The sequence below is a fragment of the Mesoplodon bidens genome (genome assembly GCF_964165515.1).
Source record: "Mesoplodon bidens genome assembly, chromosome: 9".
In the NCBI taxonomy this organism is placed as follows: Eukaryota; Metazoa; Chordata; class Mammalia; order Artiodactyla; family Ziphiidae; genus Mesoplodon; species Mesoplodon bidens.
In genome coordinates, this window is record NC_138166.1 from 89646085 (window position 1) to 89665599 (window position 19515).

Sequence of the window (19515 nt, forward strand, 5' to 3'; positions counted from 1 at the left end):
TTAGGTCATACATTCAGCTTTGTACTCCCAGGGCTTGGTACAGAGTAAACATTAAGTAAAGATGTGTTGAATGAATGCATCACACTTCGTGGGGTAGTGGCCTTAGCCAAAAAAAAAGAAAAAAAGAAAAAGAAAAGCCCTTGCTTAAGCAAAGAATAGCTTTGGTGGGAGGGTCACAGGGCATGGACTTCCTGATTGCTCTCCTCTGTGGGCATTAGCTTGGTGATGATGTGTGTTTTTTGTGTATAAAGGAATTCTTTTTTCGGCCCTTGCAGCCAGCAGTCCTACGAGTACCATCCCATTCCTCGCTTTGCAGCCAAGTCACCGCAGTTATTAGGGACCAAGTAGAGACTAACGGACAGAGCTTACGGTTCCGCCCACTTCTTGTCCCACTACCAAACGTTGAAAGCATAGCCCCCAACGGCTCAGCAGTGTCCCATTGCACTGTGTGCACTTTTTCAAGGCTGTGTCTATGAGTTGACACTTGGAGGAAAACACTAACAAAGATAACTCTCAAGTTCTCCTTGACTTTGAAAACATGCACTGTGTGTTTGTACAGATATAGTTCTTATTTCCGTAAGAGAAGCCAGCATAGAGACTACCCGTGTTGATCGCCTTAGGTGGGATCATTGACTTTCACAGTTTGGGGCCAGCACAGCTGTCCTGTGGATCATGACCGGGCAGGTGCCAGAGCCCTGATGGTGTCTCTGTTTAGGCTGATGGAGACATGAGTTTGTCTGCCCTGGACATGCACCGGCAAACAGAGGGCCCCGTGGTGGGTGGAAACTTGCTGGAGGGTGCGGTAAATAGAGACGAGTAGAAACGCAATGGGAAAAAAATTCTTGATGACAGTACCCAGGGGTTTCAAAGAGCCGCAGAGCCTCAGCCTGATGTGGGGAAATGCCATTGTGTGTCTAGGAGGTCGAGTGTGGAGTACAACACCTCAGGTTATTACTGAGTGATTATGCTCTGAGTTAGGCTGTGGTTGAGTGGGAGACAGGAACATCTTTTTAAGTATAACATGTCTTCATCTAATGACTAGGGATGAAAACTAACACCGTATTATTTATTTATGTTCTGTTGGACTCCCAGGAGACAAGGGCAGCTTACATAAAAAGTGTTGCAAGAAAGTTGTAAACTAGGAGGTGAGGACGATATTCCAAAGGGAAGATAAGGGCAGGGTTATCCAACAGAGCAGGAATGAGTTCACACAAAACCGTCAGTCCTGACCTTCCTGAGTGGCCTTCTTGACAGCAGAGAGAAAAGAGGAAGCAGCTGAGGGCCTGCAGTGCCCTGCAGATGCCGGGTCAGATGCCACATTTGACAGGCCTCTGGTCTAAACCAATGGCAACAAGAACTCAGGGTGGATGGGAGGAAACCTCCATATGCCTCCTTAAATGACAGAGGAGAAGACACCACTTCCTCATCCAGCCTGTTCCCTGATACAAGGGAAAAAGCGTGGGAAACAATTGATGCTGGTCCCTTTTGTTTTACCAGATGAGCCCCTTAGATCTTGTAACCTGCTGCCCCGGCAGTCTAGGTTACTCAGGTTATTAGAACACACAAAAGTCACCCACTCACGTCTCCATTCCGTAGTCACAGGCCCTCTCACTGGAGGGGAAGATGGGAGCCCTGAGGCCCTGGTGTCCTCCCACCCCCACTGGTAGAGAGCCTCAAGTGGATGTCCCTCTGACCATCCAGGGGGCCCACTGGGAGCTGAGGGGATGCACTAAGTGTGACTTACATGCCCGGCTTGGCTCCAGCCATCAGGACCATGCGCAGAGCGATGCGCTTGTGCAGGTTCCACTTCTCCACAGCCGCCGCCACGCAGATGACACCCACCAGCAGCAGCGTGGTGTTCTTGAAGTACTCGGCCGCCACCTGCAGAGGCCAGCTCGGGTCACCCCTACCGGACCCGGGGCCCAGCCCCCGCCCGACTAAACTCAAGCTCAAGCAGAGGCTAGCAAGCAAAAAGCAGGGAGATGAGGGTTATTAAAATAGCCAGTTGTTGTATATATGTATATTACATATATATCTAATTTTAAATTTTAAAAACTTTATGCATACGTACATACATACATACTACCTTGGGCAGGCGCTGTGCTAAGCACTTTACAAAGATTTCATTTAATCCTGCCAGCAACTCTATAGGGTAGATAGATATTCTTCTCCATTCTAATTGTGATATGAATACGATTTCAAAGAATAAACATATTTACAATTTTATCTTAATTCTTAAAAATTATGAAAATAACCCTGAGTTTGTCAACTAATCTCATTTTCTTTAGCTTTTGAGAAAATTATGTTCGTTTTTTTATTGGAAAGTTAATACATGTGCATTATGGAAAACTTTAAAATATAGAAAAATTAAAGATAAAATTACCCTTAATCCTACTACTGTTAGTACTGTGGTATATTTTCTTCAATTTTTTAATGTCTATATAGGTACATAATTGGATTTATACAGTATGTACTGGTTAATATCCTGCTTCTTTTTTTCATTTGACATTGTACCCTGATCATTTTCTTATGAGACTTAAATTTATTGAAAAAATTCATGCTAATGGCAGCATGAAGTACCATAGAATTTACTTAGTTAGCCATTTTCCTTTTGTTGAATATTTAAGTTGATTTCTTTTTTTCTTTCTTTGCTGCAAATGGAGCAAACAATAATTTTCAGCTTAAATCGTTAACCTTATATAAATGTGATTATTTCCTTAGGACAGAGTTCTTGAAGGTGTCTTTACAACCTGCCTTAAACCTTTAAAAAAAACTTTATATTTGAATAACTCTTTAACTCCAAATAGTTCGAGTTCCAAAGGGTTCCAAAATGATAATAGTGCAAGAAATAGCCATCCACTGTCTGTATAGGTTTTTTCTTTTTTTTCCTGAACCGCTTGAGGGTAAGTCATATACATTTTGGTCCTTTATCCCTAAATACTTCAGTGCTTATTTCCTAAGATTAGGGGTTTTCTCTCACACAATCATAGCACCAGTTACCAGCTGCTGCTTCTTGCTTTTTAATGACGAGGAAATTGAGACCTAGTCCTGCTCAAACACGTTTCCTATGTTTGCGCTCCAGGACCAGCTCTTTGTTGATTCCCTCTCTTGGAACATTCTCTCCTAATCTCCACTTTGAGGAGACTTCAAAGCCCAGTTCAGGCCTGGTGGCGTCCAGAAAACCTTCCTTGTGACTCTAGCCTCTGACTTCAGAACATTCCTTGTGGGTACTACTAACTCTACACATCACAGAGCACATAGGGCAATGCTAGAACTGTTGCTTCATGCTTGTACTGTTTATTTTTTTATGTGTATCTCTCTTGTCTCTTAACTGAATTCTAGGCTGCAAAAGGCCAAAGACCATGTTTCTTTCTGTATTTCTTAGCACCTAATAGGATAATATGGAAAAGTCGATGCTCAATAAATACTTGTCACATACAAGAGAGTTGTTCCCAACAATGCAACCATGATATAAATTGGGAGGAAAAGATATAGAAAAGTTTAACTCCTAACTTAGAAATCCTCTTAAAGTGAGAAAACAAGAACATTTTTAACTGCAAGAAAAACAAAAACTGAACAGGGAAGGAAATACAAATATAGTCAAATCTGCGGTGTTGGAAGTAGACAGAATTTATATAATCATACTGTTAAACTTTGATTATTGAATTATATGCCTGTACTGGGAAGGTAGAGGGAGGAGAATTGGGTGATGTAAGAGTAGAAAATCCTCACCTGCTATAATCAGAAGTCAACTGATAATGTCTAAAAGTGATAACTCAAGAATTAATATAAGAATATCATATAGGACCGTGGAGCTTAATACCAGAACAAGCAGTTAACGAAGTTAAGTTATTGACTCTGGGTCAGGGGAGGTGGGATTTGGTGGAGGGAGGGGTGGGGAAGGAGTCTGCTGTTTTTTTCATTGTGACCTTTTCAGTATTATTTGAGTTTTAAACTCTGCACGGAACACTTTGGTAAGATAAGAGACCCCAAAAAGGTAACCTGCTCCATTTCTCCCTTCTCACTTTTTCCCCACAGAGATTTCCCTGTGTCTGGTTGATGAGTTCTGTGCAACAGAAGGATCATCTCTCCTCTCTGAGACCATTTCCTGGGGTAAGAGGCCTCTGCTTCTGGTTAATCTAGTCCTCGTCCTCGACCCCAGTCCTCATGGACACTGTCACTAATGCTCCCGGAGGGCAGAGAAGCTCTGCTGGGCTTGTGACTCTGGGGCAGAGTCCGCACTGGGAGGGACAGGAAGGCAGGCCTCGGGCCCTGACGGTGGGTGGAGGTGCGGCCCCCTAGTGGGAGGTGGAAGCACTGCTGGGATGGGAGGGCTGGCTGAACTGGGGGCCTGGGACCTTCCTCACTGCCCACTCATGTTCCTAGGCAGCTGAGAGGCAGCTTTGTGGTGCCTCTACCAAGGAGAGGAACCCACAGAAGACCTGAGACACCATTGTCCTCCTGGGTGATGGTCCCCCACTGGCCCCATGACTCATGGCTCTCTGTGAAGCTTTTAAAGACTCAGTGCTACCAGGGTTACTTTCCCAGGGGACTGACTGACAACATTTTAGTTTTCTGCCTCTTTGGCACATACCCTAATAGACCCCAGTTGGTGATGGCCTTTTAGGGGGATCAGAGCCTGCACAAGAGGTGGGGCTACTTTCTCAGGGTTCCTCTCAAGGGCAAGGAGAAAGGAACCAACATGTGGTAGAGTGCATTTTACATGCCAGAAATGTATTTTGCATTCACTTTCTCACTTAAGGTGAGGAAGCAGACTCAGAGAGGTTAAGGAAGTTTTCCAGGGTCACAGTGTGAGGGGTGGAGTTGGGATATCAATCCAGGTCCATCTGGATCTAAAGCTACTATTCGGCATGCCACTCAGGGTGGCCAAGTAGAAACCACTCATCTAATTCAACTCCAGGGGAAATTCTGGGTACCCCAGACAGCACGGGCCAGCCCACATTCCTCATCGTTATTCATAATCACAGTCCTGACACTGGCCCCAAATACCTGGGCCCGGTCCAATGAAAGCCCCAGGCCCAGGTTTAGTGGGATATTGGCCCTGTGGTGTTTTCTTATTTGGTGTTTGGTGTGCTCAGGTCTGTTCATGTGTCCTTCCTGCCCCCTTGTAAGCGATGCCAAGTGTTTGGTGATGTAGCCTGGGTGTAGTTTGTGACTCGGCTGTATGCTGGGCAAGTTACTCAACCTCTCTGGGCTTCATTTCTCTCATCTAAAAAAATATATGAGGATTATATGAGTCCCAATCTTCTGTAAAGCTGTTGTGACGATTAAATGACACATGCAAACCAGCTAGCGTGGCCCGCCACGTTGACAGCCAGGGTTCCTGGTGGCTCTTCTGTTACTGTGTGGGCCACACAAAGGCTGACCTGGTCTGAGGCCATTTGCATACAGAGAGGGCACAGGCACAATAAATACAATTTTGTCCAATGGTGTTGTTGGTTAGTTTTCTAGCCCACTGATTTTTTTCTTTACAATAAAACCTTGGTTATTTACAACCCCTCTGGGAGTTCCAGGATCCTTGAGGATTATTTTAATCACTTTCTAAAATGTATTGTATCCTCACACTTGCCATGAGCATTCCTTTCCCCACTATCTAATTTCCAAGACTAATAGTCTGTGAGTTGGGAAACTAGATAATGAAAATTGTTACAACTATTTGCAAAGAGAAATTAGATTCTAAAACGAGTGCTCCTCCCATGGCTAGAGTGCATGGATTTTGTGACATTTGTGTTGGCAGTGTTATCGCCTTTACTGCTTTTCTGCTCTGTGGTTTTTCTCAGTGTGCCGAAACCCCAAGTTTGGAGAGCAGAGATGTTTCTGGACTGTGTTTAAGAAGAGATGGGCTCAAGGAGGCCGCTCTGAAAAGGTGGAGCAGAGGATAGCAAGTAAGAACTCAAAACCTGGGTTCAAATGCTTGCTCCCCACAGGTGAGTTGTATGTTCTTGGACCAAATACTGAACCCCTGTTCCCCCATCCTTTCAACCTTTTACGTAGTAATACACAACACATTGAATCCGTATGGGCCTTAAGTAAGATGATGCAAGACAGGCCTGACACATAGGAAGTGCTCAGTAATGGTCCATTATTATTGTTAAAGAAGTGAAAAGATGAAACGCTTCAAGATGAGATTGAGGGTTAGGAATCAGGTATGCCAGCATGACCACGTGGGGGAATAAGAGAAAGAAATGAAGTAAGAAGGAGCAAGGTGGACCTAAAAGACAAAGATTCCCCCAAACTTTCTTAAGTGAAGGGTGAGTACATCTCAAGAGTTTTCTAACCCAGCCTGGATTGAGGCACAAGGACAGAAGTGTTGACCAATGTAGTCTTTTAACGAACTCGTTCATTGTTAGTAAATTGCAGGTGACATCTGTTAGTGATGAGCTTTTAAAAACATCACTCTCTTTGATCATGGAATTATTTATTGCTCTCTGGATATGTCAGGTTTTAATGTTTTTACAAAGTTGTTGTTTTTTTTTTTAATGGGAAGGTGAGGGGAGTTGTGGCTTTAATCCTAGAAGTTTGAGGAGAATGGAAATCTGGATGTTGATCTCAGTTCAGTGCTTTTCTCACTAAGAACAGGGCCATCGTCAGGGAGGAAGACAGATGGACCAATGAGTCATTCGTGCAGATAAGCTGCGTGCTGTGATGGGCACTCTGTCACTCAGATCGGTCTAACATCCTCACAACTCCCCATGAGGTGGGTATGCCTATTATTCTTATTTTCCAGATGAGTAAAATGGCAGTTTAGAGAGGTTACACATGTAAAGAAAAGAATGTTGCCTGCCATTCCAGTTCTATAAGGATCAAGCCATTAGCCACTGCAGTCATGCACCCTGAGGGGAATTCAGGATGGAGAAAAACAGGAAGCATTCTGTACTTCGGGTACTGGCCCTAAATAGTTAAGCTGCATATCTAAGGGATCATTTCAATGACCCCAGATTCTTACTTCTTCCCATAGATAGAAAAGCACTAAAATCATTAACTTGAGATGGCTGTTGTGATTAGCAGTAGTCTTTTGATATCTGACTACATGTTTTTCCAGAAAAAAAAATTCATATATTTCCTGGCTCCTACCTTACCTCTTAGGAGCGGTACCTCAGTTACCTAAGAGGGTGTCACCCAGGCCATGGTCCTCAGTAAGTTCCCCAAATAAAACTTAACTTGCAACTTTTATTTCAGTCAACGCACAACTTGCTCAAGACTAGTTAGTGAGAAAACTGGATTCAAACTCAGTTCTCCCCTACTCCCAACTTGGATCCTGACCCTCTCCACATTGCCAGTGTCCTTGCTTATAGTGGTGGCAGCCAGAGACTGGCAGAACGCGTGGATCTGAATGTGTCCTGACGTAGGCATTGGTGGCGTTGTATGGGCCCCGTCAGAAATGCAACCAGTCAGCACGCTGCTGCTGGCTGCACACACCTAGGCTCTCCTTGCCAGTTGCTGTGGGTGTGCCTCTTCACGTGGCAGGAATGTGGCATTCCCTCAGGAGACCAGTGGTGGTCTCTGGAAACGGACCTCTTTTGAGGCTCTTTTGGTTCATCTGAACAATTTTGCTGCGACCCCAGGATGGGATGCCTGGGCTGGCCCCTCTCCGGGCTGAGCTAAACCCCCATCAGAGCTGAAGCCCCTCACTACACCATTCCAACCACCACCCTGGCAATGCAGCCAAGTCCAGCGTGGCTGCCTCTCCGCCTTTCCCTGGGGGCAGGAATGCTGTTTCTGCTGGTAAGTCTCTGCGGGCTCAGACCCCCTCCTAACCACCTGTCTGTTTTCCCTGAGGACAGAGGTTTTCAAACCAGTCACTGCCTCTGAAACGTCAGCGGCAGCTGCGGGAACAGGGTGGCCGTGAGGTACTGGGAGGGAAGGGCCCAGGCAGCCAGGGCTCTGGGCCCCCCGTGCCTAATCAGAGCAAGACTTCCCCTTCCATCTGCTTCGTGTATTGAATTTCCTAAGATTTACTTTAAAGGAAAGGTTTTGTTGCTTAAAAAACATTCTTTGTAAACCCTACCCTAGAGATGTCTAAAGCAGAGAGACCCAGATGGGTGCTGACCTGACCCGAAGTCGGCCCAGCTCCTGCAGAGCTTGGAAATGCTGACTCATAAGGTGTCCCCAGTTTCTTCAAGACTGAATGATCTGCCCCTGTAGCTCTTCCTATGGAAACATCAACTTGGCCTCAAAAGGCTGCAAGATCTTTGGGTTCCTGGTATCGGGCCCACGTATGGCCTGGGTGTGGGCTCAGCTCTGGGCTGTGTCTGGATGGCTGTGGGTGAGGGTGGGTAGCCGGGCACAGATGCTCAGCCTGTATCCTCACAGGCCTGTATGTGTGGCTGGGGGGTGGAGGTAGGGGTGTCAGCCTCCATAGTGAGTAGAGGCCAGAAAGGCAGAGTGGAAAGTGATATACGAAATGCCCCCAGGTTTACACACAGCAAGTCAGGGTCTAAGCACTGGTCAGGAATCCAGTGGGTCAGAAAGATCAGGAGCAAACAGGGAAGCAGATTTCATGACATCAGACTCAAGTATCACTTGGCTGTAGAGGCTGTTTTGTTTCTCCAGCTGGAGCTGCCTTGCTGCCTCTCTTGCCTTGGCAGGAGCTAGAATCTGAATTAGACTTGCTAGAAGCCTGCAGTGCAGGGCCACTGAGACACCAGAAGGAGCGTGTCTGTATGCGCGTGTGTGCGTGGGTGCACGTGTTGGGGGGTAGATAGAGAGCAGGTGTAATCACTACCAGAAGTAGGTCCTGACCCTGGGCATCTCTGAGGCTCTTTACAAGTCCCAGTGTTCAAACCATGCTCTTCAGTTCCCCAGAGAGCCGCTTGGTCCCCGCATCTATGCCATTCTCCTATAAACAGTGAATCTCAGCTCACTTGATTGACACAGGTAACACAGTAGAAAGGCTTAGAGGACTTTCAAGGCGTATATGATGACAGTAACGAGAGTCACAATGGAGGCAAAACAAAAAAACAGACCTAAAAACAAATCGGAAATACAGGACTGAGCTCTGTACACCAGCAGAGGGGAGCAGAAGCTGGATGCTTACAAGCCGATAGAATCCTAAAGTCAAGGGGCCCTTACAGCCCAGCCCCTCTCCGGAGGCACAGAGTCTACCTCTAGTGTCCTTGACCTGGTCATCTGGCTTGTGCTTCTGGGGACAGGAACACCAGGACCATGTGTGGCCCCCATTTCAGGGTCTTCCCTCCCAGAGGGGGCATCTACCTTATGGTGCTTTGACTCTGGTTCTGGTTTGACCCTTTGAGCCTGGTATGTTGAGCTGTACAAGCCAGAAATCATGCCCCTCTTGAGGCTTTTCTTCATTCCTCATGTGACTTAGCTTCTAGATTTCAGACATCTTGGCTGCCTACCTCTGAATGAGCTCCTTATCCAGAACTTCCTGCTCTGAACACATACGTTTATTAATTGAGCAGATTTCAGTACATACTGGCTAGCAGTTAAGGGTGAAAGTTCTGGAGTCAGGCAATTCTGGCTTCAAGTCCTGGCTCTACTCCTTACTAGCTGTATCACCTTGAGTCAGTTACTTAACCTCGCTGAACTTCAGTTTCCTCCTCTGTAAAACAAAGATAAAAATAATAGCCACTTCACAGAGAATTAAAAGATACAGTGCATGTAAAGGGCCTCCCACTGCGCCTGACATGTGGTAAAGGCTTGGCATTCTGGCGGCCACCCTGGACAGAGAGCCGACTCCCACTGAGTCTATCTATACTCAGCTGAAAGCCAAAGACCTTTTTCACACACACTGCTAACATTTATCCTTATTAAGCTTCATTTTGCCTGGACTTCCCTTCCAGTCCATTGTCTCTTCCTGGCAGCATTGATTCTGTCACTGTACATTAGCTCGTGCATCTAGCTTTGAGTCATCTGCAATCCGATAACGTGCCTTTCTTGTTTTCATCTGTGCTCTCTCTCCAGCGCGATGCCAACGTGTTACTCAGATTCTTCCGGTTCAGCTATTCGACCAGCACTCAAGTTACTCAACTGTGCTATCATGCAGCCCGCATTTCTCTGACTGAGAAATCCTTATCCCTGGAAATGTCGAAGGCTCCAAAAAAAAGTTAATTTATACTCAGCAACATTTGTTTCAAAGACCAGGGAGGACTTCCCTGGCGGCGCAGTGGTAGAGAGTCCGCCTGCCGATGCAGGGGACACGGGTTCGTGCCCCGGTCCGGGAAGATCCCTCATGCCACGGAGCGGCTGGGCCCGTGAGCCATGGCCGCTGAGCCTGCGCGTCCGGAGCCTGTGCTCCGCAAGGGGAGAGGCCACAACAGTGAGAGGCCCGCGTACCACAAAGAAAAAAAAAAAAAAAAAAAAACAAAGACCAGGGAAATTATAAAGCCTTGTGGAAAGACCTCAGTCAAAAAGTGGTCAATATAAAGTTTGGGCACTCGACAGGGTAAATTTCATGTATATAGAACATTCCCTCACGTGAAATTGTGTAAATTGGGGTCTGCAAGGCCAGAAAAGGAGGCATTGCTGCATAGGGTCTTCTGTGTTATTCCATGTGGTTTATACTTTCTCTCTGCTAGAGTAGAAACTTCTCAAGGTCAGGAGCCATTTTGACCATTTTCTGTCTCTTTTCAGCACCTGAGTTCGGCTGATAGAAGACAGTCTAAGCTTTGCACACACTGAACTCTTAATACCTGCAGACTGACAATTCATCACTGTAAAATTTAACCATTTATATGCACACATCCAGCCCTAGGGGGAACCCAAAGCATTAGCTATGAGATTCAAGAGCGCAGAAATGATATATTAAAAAAAATTTTTTTTTCTTTTTTTGGCTGCACCACACAGCATGTGGGATCTTAGTTCCCAGACCAGGAATTGAACCCGTGCCCCCTGCATTTGGAGCACAGAGTCTTAACCACTGGACCACCAGGGAAGTCCCAGAAATGATATTCTTTTTCATTTTTGTCACCAGCAAGGTATCTGTAACATCGTCCATATTGTATCGTGCACGGTAGGTACAGCACTCAAAATATTTTTCTGAATGTTGACTGAATAACCTGAGGGACAAAAGCCACAGATTCAGGGTCACACTGATCCTATTCACATGCCTTCCTTCATATGGAGAGTACACTACTGACACACCATCAAGAAACATTGCAATCAAGAAACGTGAACTAGGGCTTCCCTGGTGGCACAGTGGTTGAGAGTCCGCCTGCCGATGCAGGGGACACGGGTTCTTGCCCCGGTCTGAGAAGATCCCACATGCCGCGGAGCGGCTGGGCCCGTGAGCCATGGCCGCTGAGCCTGCGCATCCGGAGCCTGTGCTCCGTAGCGGGAGAGGCCACGGAGGTGAGAGGCCCGTGTACCACAAAAAAAAAAAAAAAAAAAAGAAACGTGAACTAAGGGCTAGTGCAAGAATGGCCCGAATGCATAAGATATCGTAAATCCTAGAGGGCGTGAAATCTGGATGGAGAGAGGACGTGTCCACAGCAAGTTTATATCTGATGTATCTCATGTACCGTTAAAAGGACAAAGGTATCAGGGGGCTCCAAGGGAAGGGAACAACACTTTTAGCTGAGGTTTTTGGAAAGGCTTCAACCAACAGGGTAATTGGGTAGGATCTTAAAAGCTGAAGGAATTGGAGAGAACTTTCCAAAGTGGAAGAATGGCCTGAGTCCCGGCAAGGGGCTGGGCAAGCACAAGGTGGGTGACAAGTGGATGATTTGTCTGGAGTAGGGGGCTCCTGCAGACCCCAGGCCTAGCTTTTTCCCAGGGAGCCATGGCACATGCTGCTGTAGGGGAGAAGTCGGTGGCTGTGGAATAGCTATTTTCTGTCTGCAAAGTCAACTGGCTCACAAAGGGCTATAACCCATGTCCTCTACCTGATCGGCATGTCCTTTAATCTGAGTTTAAAAGGCTAGCTAAACAGATTATATTTGGCCTAAACTGCTCTCTGGAGCTCAGCTGTTAAATATCACCAGCCAAAGCCACTTTATCAGACAGATGGGGTAGGGTTTTTCTCCTCAAATGATAAAATTGGCCCCTGGCTTCTCCGGTGTTTTCCACTTCCAGCCCCAGCGATAGCCACACCCAATCTCTCCCTGGAAAGTCTTCTTTTTCTCCTTACAAAGTCCTGTTGCCTTTGAAAACAACTGCCTCCCTAGACTCCTTATAGGTTGAGCCTTCCTGGCTGTGCAGAGGGGCAGGCCCTAGGATGAACTGTTGCCTAGCAACATCCCTAGTGTGTGGAGGGGCTGATTGGCCCACCTGTCTATAAGATTCCGCTGCAGGAGGCCCTTGGGGAAATAGAGACATCATCTACTTTAAGACTAAGGCATACTGTTGGCTTTTGGGCTGCCTGTAGTGAAATACAAAGATATCAGTCTTTTAATGAATAGTTAGCTCACTTTAAAAATGTTACTAAAGTTTCAATTCTTTCTATAACTTCACTTCTTCCTCTGCTCTCTGCTTTCACCTCCGGACTCACTGGCTTTCGCTTTCACAATTTTAAAGAGAAATCTGCAGGACAAGTTCATTTATGTTTCTCTTAAGAAAAGTAATATTACACTACCAAACGTAAAATAGCTAGCTAGTGGGGAGCAGCCGCATAGCACAGGGAGATCAGCTCGGTGGTTTGTGACCACCTAGAGGGGTGGGATAGGGAGGGTGGGAGGAAGGGAGATGCAAGAGGGAAGAGATATGGGAACATATGTATATGTATAACTGATTCACTTTGTTATAAAGCAGAAACTAACACACCATTGTAAAGCAATTATACTCCAATAAAGATGTTAAAAAAAAAGAAAAGAAAAGTAATATTGGTGCTTGTTCTTTTAGGCATGCACACAGACCCAAACTACCTGTTCTCTTTCCACAAAGGAAGGGGGATATTTGGAGTGACTGCCTAGTGCTTCAGGTCCCAGGCTAGCTTTTATGTGGGTCCCCAGGATACTGGTGTTGGGCCCATCTCCAGGAATCAAAGCACTGCTGAGGGTTTTGGGGATGCTATCCTTTTTGGAGAGTCTGAGGCTATTATGATTACTAAATGCCAACAAACGAACTGATGTACCAACAGCCTCCAAACCAAACTGCCCCAAACCAAAACAAACAAACAAAAACCAGCCAGTTGAGTCCATGCAGTAGAAGGACAACTTGTGAATTTGTAGTGAAGTACAGCAATTAGGGGATAGCCTAATTTTTATCTCTGGACTTAAAAAAAAATTCTGTTATCCATGGTTAAGGCATCCCATGGACCCAGGTTCATTATTCCTTCCTCACATCACACAGGTGAAGAGATGTACAGTTCTTAGTATTAACTCACCATGAAGCTACATAATACATTATGGAGTGTTTTTCTTATGGTACAGTAAGCAAGTGCATAGACTTTGAAATCTGACAGGTATGAGTTTGAATCCAATTCTGCTATTTCCTACTTTGTGATCTTGGGTAAGTTTCTTAACTCTGAAACTCTTTCCTCATCTGTAGAATGGAATTTTTTTTTTTTTTTTTTTTGTGGTACGCGGGCCTCTCACTGTTGTGGCCTCTCCCGTTGCGGAGCACAGGCTCCGGATGCGCAGGCTCAGCGGCCATGGCTCATGGGCCCAGCCGCTCCGCGGCATGTGGGATCTTCCCGGACCGGGGCACGAACCCGTGTCCCCTGCATCAGCAGGTGGACTCTCAACCACTGCGCCACCAGGGAAGCCCCAAGAATGGAAATATTAATGTCTACCTTGTAGACATCTCGGGAGTATTAACTAATACAGCACTTCTGGTGCAGTGCCTGATTCTTAGTAGGAATTCAAACATTAGTTCCCTTTCCTCTTTCTTCTGTGCCTCTGTCCTTAACTAACCTCTACCATTTAATCTCCTTCAGAAACCCTAAGCGGAGGCCAGGTGCTATAAGGAGATAATCCAAGTGGAACAAGGTGTTAATGAATGAAGACCGTTCTTCATCTTGCTCCAGGTTTCTGGCTGTGATTTTCTTCTTTCCTATTTGTGGTAGGCTTAACTGTTTGCATGGGCACCACCCTGGGCTTCCTGTTGACAATTTCTGTTAGAATTTTAAGAATGCCATAGAGAGAGAGAGTGAACAGAGGAGAGATTCTAGGTAGACAGCAGTCAAGGAAAGAATATGCAGTAATCTTGAGTTGGGGAAGAAGGGACAGAAATGTCTTTTAGAGAAAGTGAAGACATTGTCAGGACTCAGGGAAACACGGTAAGTCTCTCTGTCAGCAAGCATTTATTGAGCACCTACTCCATACGGGCTCAGCTTCATCATGAGATTCCAAGGACCTGGGAGGCCTGATTTCCTGCCTTTGAGTGCTTAGAGTTTAATGGACAATCAGAAGACAGAGGAAGAGTAACAGCAGTCTGGTTGAATGTGCCAAGCATACAGTTCCTAAAGGGTTTCAGGCTGAAGGGACAATTGGATGTGATTAACCAAAAAGGCTTCCTGAAACAGGCAGTTTGACAGAGATGAAGGTCATGGGTTGAAGGAAAGGAGCTCAGGGTCCAGAACAGCAGGTGCAAAGGCTTAGTGCTAATGGGTTGTTCCAGAGGGTGAAAGAAGCCCCCTCCTCAACTGCTTTGTGAGTCTCCCTTCACCTTGAGCCCTCTTTCACTGGCCCAGCAGGGACCGAGCAGGGGGCTACTAATGGTCTAACCTCGCTGGATCGCAGGACTCCGAAGAACGGGTAGAGGAAGGCAGGCACCAGGGCTGCAGCTCCAAGAGGCATCGCCTCGGACACCCAGTACACAGCAGTCACGATCAACACATAAGCACACGCAGCCTCCTGGAAGGGGAGGAAAGTGGGTGGTTAGCCACAGGGACAGCCACTGCCACCGAGGATCCAAAAGGGACCCAGGGCAGAGGCAGGAGGCACACGGACTCAAACGTGGGCACTGGAACACAGTTCTGGGAGGTGCAAAGGTGGACTTGGCAGAGAAGTTTGGTGGATACATGCCATTGTATTTTGGTGGGTGAAGTTATGGCTGCTCCTTGGGGCGACTGATGCCTGGCATGTGGTTTGCACTGGTTTGCAACAGGGTGGCCACCGGACTGTTATGCTAATCACAGCTCGGTTGGTTCCTGAAACTGAGCAGGGTAGGGACTGAAATTAACTGCGGGGTCCAGATCATGTACTATAAAGGTGTAGTTCACAGTTTTCACTGGGTCTAGGCAGGATATTTTGGTGTCAGATTGATCAGATACTAGAGGTTCTTGGGGTAGCTGAAGGTGGGGATTAATTTGTGTAACTGATTCACATGTGAGTTCTGAAACTGGCCCGTTTGGGGCTGGATCACTCCTTGCTGGGTTGGTGGGGAGAGCTGTCCTGTGTATTGTAAAATGTTTAGCAGCATCCCTGACCTCTACCCACTAGATGTCTGTAGCACCTTCCCAACTGTGACAACCAAAAATGTCTCTAGACATTGCCAAATGTCCTTTGGCGGCAGGGGGGAGTGGAGGGAATCATCCCTTGTTGAGAACCAGTGCCCTAACCAGTGTCTGGGACACTCCACTTCCTGATGCACATGGAAACTTCCTTCTGACAAAGAGAGTAGGAGTGCTGTCTATCTGGAAGGGAAGGCCTGGAAATTTACCAGGGTTTTCCCCAGCCCACTCCCTCTGCTGGTTGTACAACCGTGGGGTGTGCAGAATAAATAAGTACAACATTCTTAGAAAAAATCAGTCCTCCTTAACCTTAGCTCCAGTAATCCTGGTTGCCCCCGAATGGTGCTGATTAATGGTGGTGAGAAAGGTCACTGGCTTACTCTTGGGAGAGGTCACTGTCCAAGGGTTTTAACAATGGACTCCGGAGGGCCACTGAATAGAAGATCCATGCTGGCTGTGGACTCCTCTGTTTATACCTAGCTCTAAACCCACTGGGCTCAGGTCTGACCTGCCCCGAGGCTGGCTGGTGATCAAGGAACCTGCCAAATCTTGTTCTGTTTATCTCTCCCCTGGGTTCAGAACAAGCGTCCTCAAACTCTTACACAAAAGTTACAAAAGGTCGCCACCATCAGTGCGGGGCGTCAGGAGTGATTAACCCAGCCTGGCTGGATGGAACCTTGTTCCCTCCTGATATGCATGGATTATGGGGTTGGGGGTTGAGGAATGGGAACTGGGCGCAACAATTGTTGACTGTAGCTCCCACTGAGATTTCCTCTGGGGCCAAAAGATCGGAGAGAAGTTAAAGCTTTTGAAAGTGCTGATAAGACAACAGAACCAATACTGGGGGGAAAAAGGGCTCCATCTGAAAAAGAATGCAATTTAGAGAAATGCTCCCTTTACTGCAGAAATAAAAATACCTAAAGGAGTTCAAAGCCCTTCAGCCCACTTGAGCTCACTTATTCCCATCTCCTTCCTGGGAAAGAGACAGAATGGCAAGTGTTGTTTCTAGTTGAAGAAAAGGAGATCGAATGTCTTTCCCTCACTGAGAAGCCCTTATTCCTTACAAAGAACCTTCAGTCTTTCTTGGCTTGGTCATTACAGGTCCAGGAGCAAAGGAAGGAGAGAAAAGGAAGGGAGAGAGACCAAGAGCTATTTCTTTCTACCATGCATCATTCTGGTTTGAATTAGGAGAATTTGGGTAAGCCAAGGTAAACTTTTTGATTGTAACTATTGTTAGGAATTAGAATAAGTTACTGGAGGAAGTCACCAAGCCACCTTCATCCAGCAGTATTAAGAACAGGATAGGGCTTCCCTGGTGGCGCAGTGGTTGACAGTCCGCCTGCCGATGCAGGGGACATGGGTTCGTGCCCGGGTCCGGGAAGATCCCGCATGCCGCGGAACGGCTGGGCCCGTGAGCCATGGCCGCTGAGCCTGCGCATCCGGAGCCTGTGCTCCGCAACGGGAGAGGCCACAACAGTGAGAGGCCCGCGTACCGCAAAAACAAACAAACAAACAAAAAAAACACCGGATAAACTGCCATCATTTTTATCTGAACTTTCCTTAGAGCTTTCTAACTTTCATTAGAAAAATGGCCAAGAGACCACCTTCAGATGGCCTTTCCATCTGCTTCGCACTCAGTACACCCCTGGAATTTACATACACTTCCTTTTGCCCCTTCTCAACTGTCTCAAAATTCAGTAGGGAAGCGTATACTCAGATAACCCAGAATACTCTGTGAAGTTTGTTTACAGGATCCTGTGTCCCTGCGTCGGGCAGGTAGCTCAGTCAATGTTGGTGAACTGAACTGGGCTCCTCTGCTGGCTAACAGGTCTCTCTTATCTACTGGAGAAAATATTCTGGAAACCGCCAGCCTCTTATCGCTGCCACTGGTCCGCAGGAATGTAGGGATTGGTGCATACTCGGGCAGTGCCTTTAAGGGATAGTGTCCTCAGTTCTTTTCTGCTCCTGTTGACAAATAAAGGAGCGAGTTCAAAAGTGGCATTTGCCCACAGCGGATGCTCCCTGACCCTGCTACTAACTGATGTTTGCATCTGCTTCTTTCCCTACAGTCTGACCACCCCGATGAAATACCATTCAGGTTCCACTGGAAGGAGCTTGGGGTCATGTAATTTGGTGTCATAAATGACTGGAAGGGCTTCTGAAAATTTAGCTTGGGAGTTGAGTGTAACTTTTATCCCACCGGGATGCTGAAGCTGGGCTTAGTTACAGATGCCCCCCTCTTGCCCCTCCTCTTCTGTATATGGGAAATCAAGTCTGGGCCCCTGGCTTTAGAGAGCTGGGCAGGAAAAAAGGGGAGGTCATACTAATCCTTCCTAAAATGCAGCTGCAGCTTGTCACTTTGAAGAACCATCAGAACTGCAGGCCAGGAGCTCTTGCCCAGATCACTTCTCTGTTCCAGCCCAGAGCAAACAAGGCTATTTAGGGATCTTAAGGATTAAATATCAGAATCTAAGTGTGATGCAAGGGGGCCGCATAGATGAGAGCCAGTCCCCGTGGTGGTTTGTGCCTACTGTGACCTCAAGGTGCTTCTGCGTCATTGCAGAGGAAGAAGAAGAAGCATCTTACTGACACTGTGACACACGGAGGAATCATCTTTGCAGGGCACACTGGGGCGAGTGGTGAGCAGGCTGCATCCAGGTCTGAGGGCTTTGGCCACCCAGGCTCCATCTAGCTGTCCTGAGGGCTACCCATGAGCACAGACTGGGAAGCTCTGAGGTAGCATATTTCTATTTTCTTAAGGCACTGGTTCTCAGCTGGAGCCAATTTTGCCCCCCAGGGAATATGTGGTAATATCTGGAAGCATTTTTGTCTGTCACAATTGCAGGAGGTGCCTGTGTGCTGCTGGCACCTGATGGGTAGAGACCAGGGATGCTGCTAAACATCCTACAATGCACAGCACAGCACGGCCCTCCCCTCACGACAGAAAACTATCTCCCCCCACCCCCAAATGTAACTGTGTGGCTGTTGAGAAACCCTGCCCTAAGGTGAAACTCAGTTGGATAGAAGGGGCTAGGTCAAGGAAGGGCAATGTCTCTTGGTCTCAGTGTGTCCATCTTTTTTTTTTGGGGGGGGGCGGTATGCGGTCCTCTCACTGTTGTGGCCTCTCGCGCCGCAGAGCACAGGCTCCGGACGCGCAGGCTCAGCAGCCATGGCTCATGGGCCCAGCCGCTCCGCGGCATGTGGGATCTTCCCGGACCGGGGCACGAACCCATGTCCCCTGCATCGGCAGGCGGACTCTCCACCACTGCGCCACCAGGGAAGCCCTCAGTGAGTCCATCTTTAAAAACCTATTCAAGAATTTTGATTGACCCCAACAGAGCAGAGGCTTACCTTTCCTTCCTTGTCTCTCCTCTTTTTTTTTTTCCACAACATCCTTCTTCTGTCATATTTATAGATTTTTTTTGTCTGCTTCAATAATTTGTTATTTTGTTTTCTTCTTCATGTTAGTACTTCTCACTAGTCATTGGTAACTGAGAAGCTCCAAGACAGGCTCCCAGAATTAAGTGGCAGCACTACCCCCTGGAGTCATGGTCCCCAGAGATGGGGCTGACTCAGGGGACACGGGGGGTGCCTGATGCTGCTAGTGAGAAGAGCAGGTGCCACTTGGTTGGCATTCCCTTAACCCATCTGACAGTGAGTAAAACAAAACAAAACAAAAACATGAAAAGGAAAGAAAATCAGCCTACTGGGACAAAGCCGGAAATGGACTAGTGTCTACGCCGGGAAAGCTTTCAGCACCAATCACTGTCTGCTAATCCCAGCCCGGTTTTCATCAGCAGCTCCCTGGTGCTCTGAGTTTTTATTCTACTAAAGATTTAAGCCAGTTTGTTTTTAAGAAACCATTCTAATCCCCTTTAACTGTATAACTTAATCTTGGTTACAAGGTTACTCTGGGAGCTGAGTGGAAGACACCCTTCCCCTCCCACAAACAAGATTAACCTTTCTTAGCTTATTTTTCCTAAAGTCTCAAGGGTAGTGCCAGCTAGGGGAAGGGGTAAAGCCACTGGGAGGAAGAGGAGAGGGGGGAGGGAGAAAAGGAGCCGGAGGAAGGCAAGGACGGCAAAGGACGGTCTCAGAAGCAGAGCCAGAGCTCAGGCTCTTCTGCTCACACGAACCTGGAC

At 47.1% G+C, this 19515-nt stretch overlaps 1 protein-coding gene across 1 annotated transcript in view; it reads right to left on the reverse strand.

The window, feature by feature from the left end:
• The window catches only part of SLC13A4 (solute carrier family 13 member 4), a gene marked incomplete at its 5' end in the record, with an annotated part of 44766 nt that overhangs the window by 24400 nt on the left and 851 nt on the right, over positions 1-19515 (reverse strand). Inside the window, 2 exons of the mRNA XM_081244455.1 lie at positions 1745-1881; positions 14646-14774. Of these exons, the coding sequence (XP_081100581.1) occupies positions 1745-1881; positions 14646-14774 (266 nt within the window). The remainder of the gene's footprint in view (positions 1-1744; positions 1882-14645; positions 14775-19515) is intronic.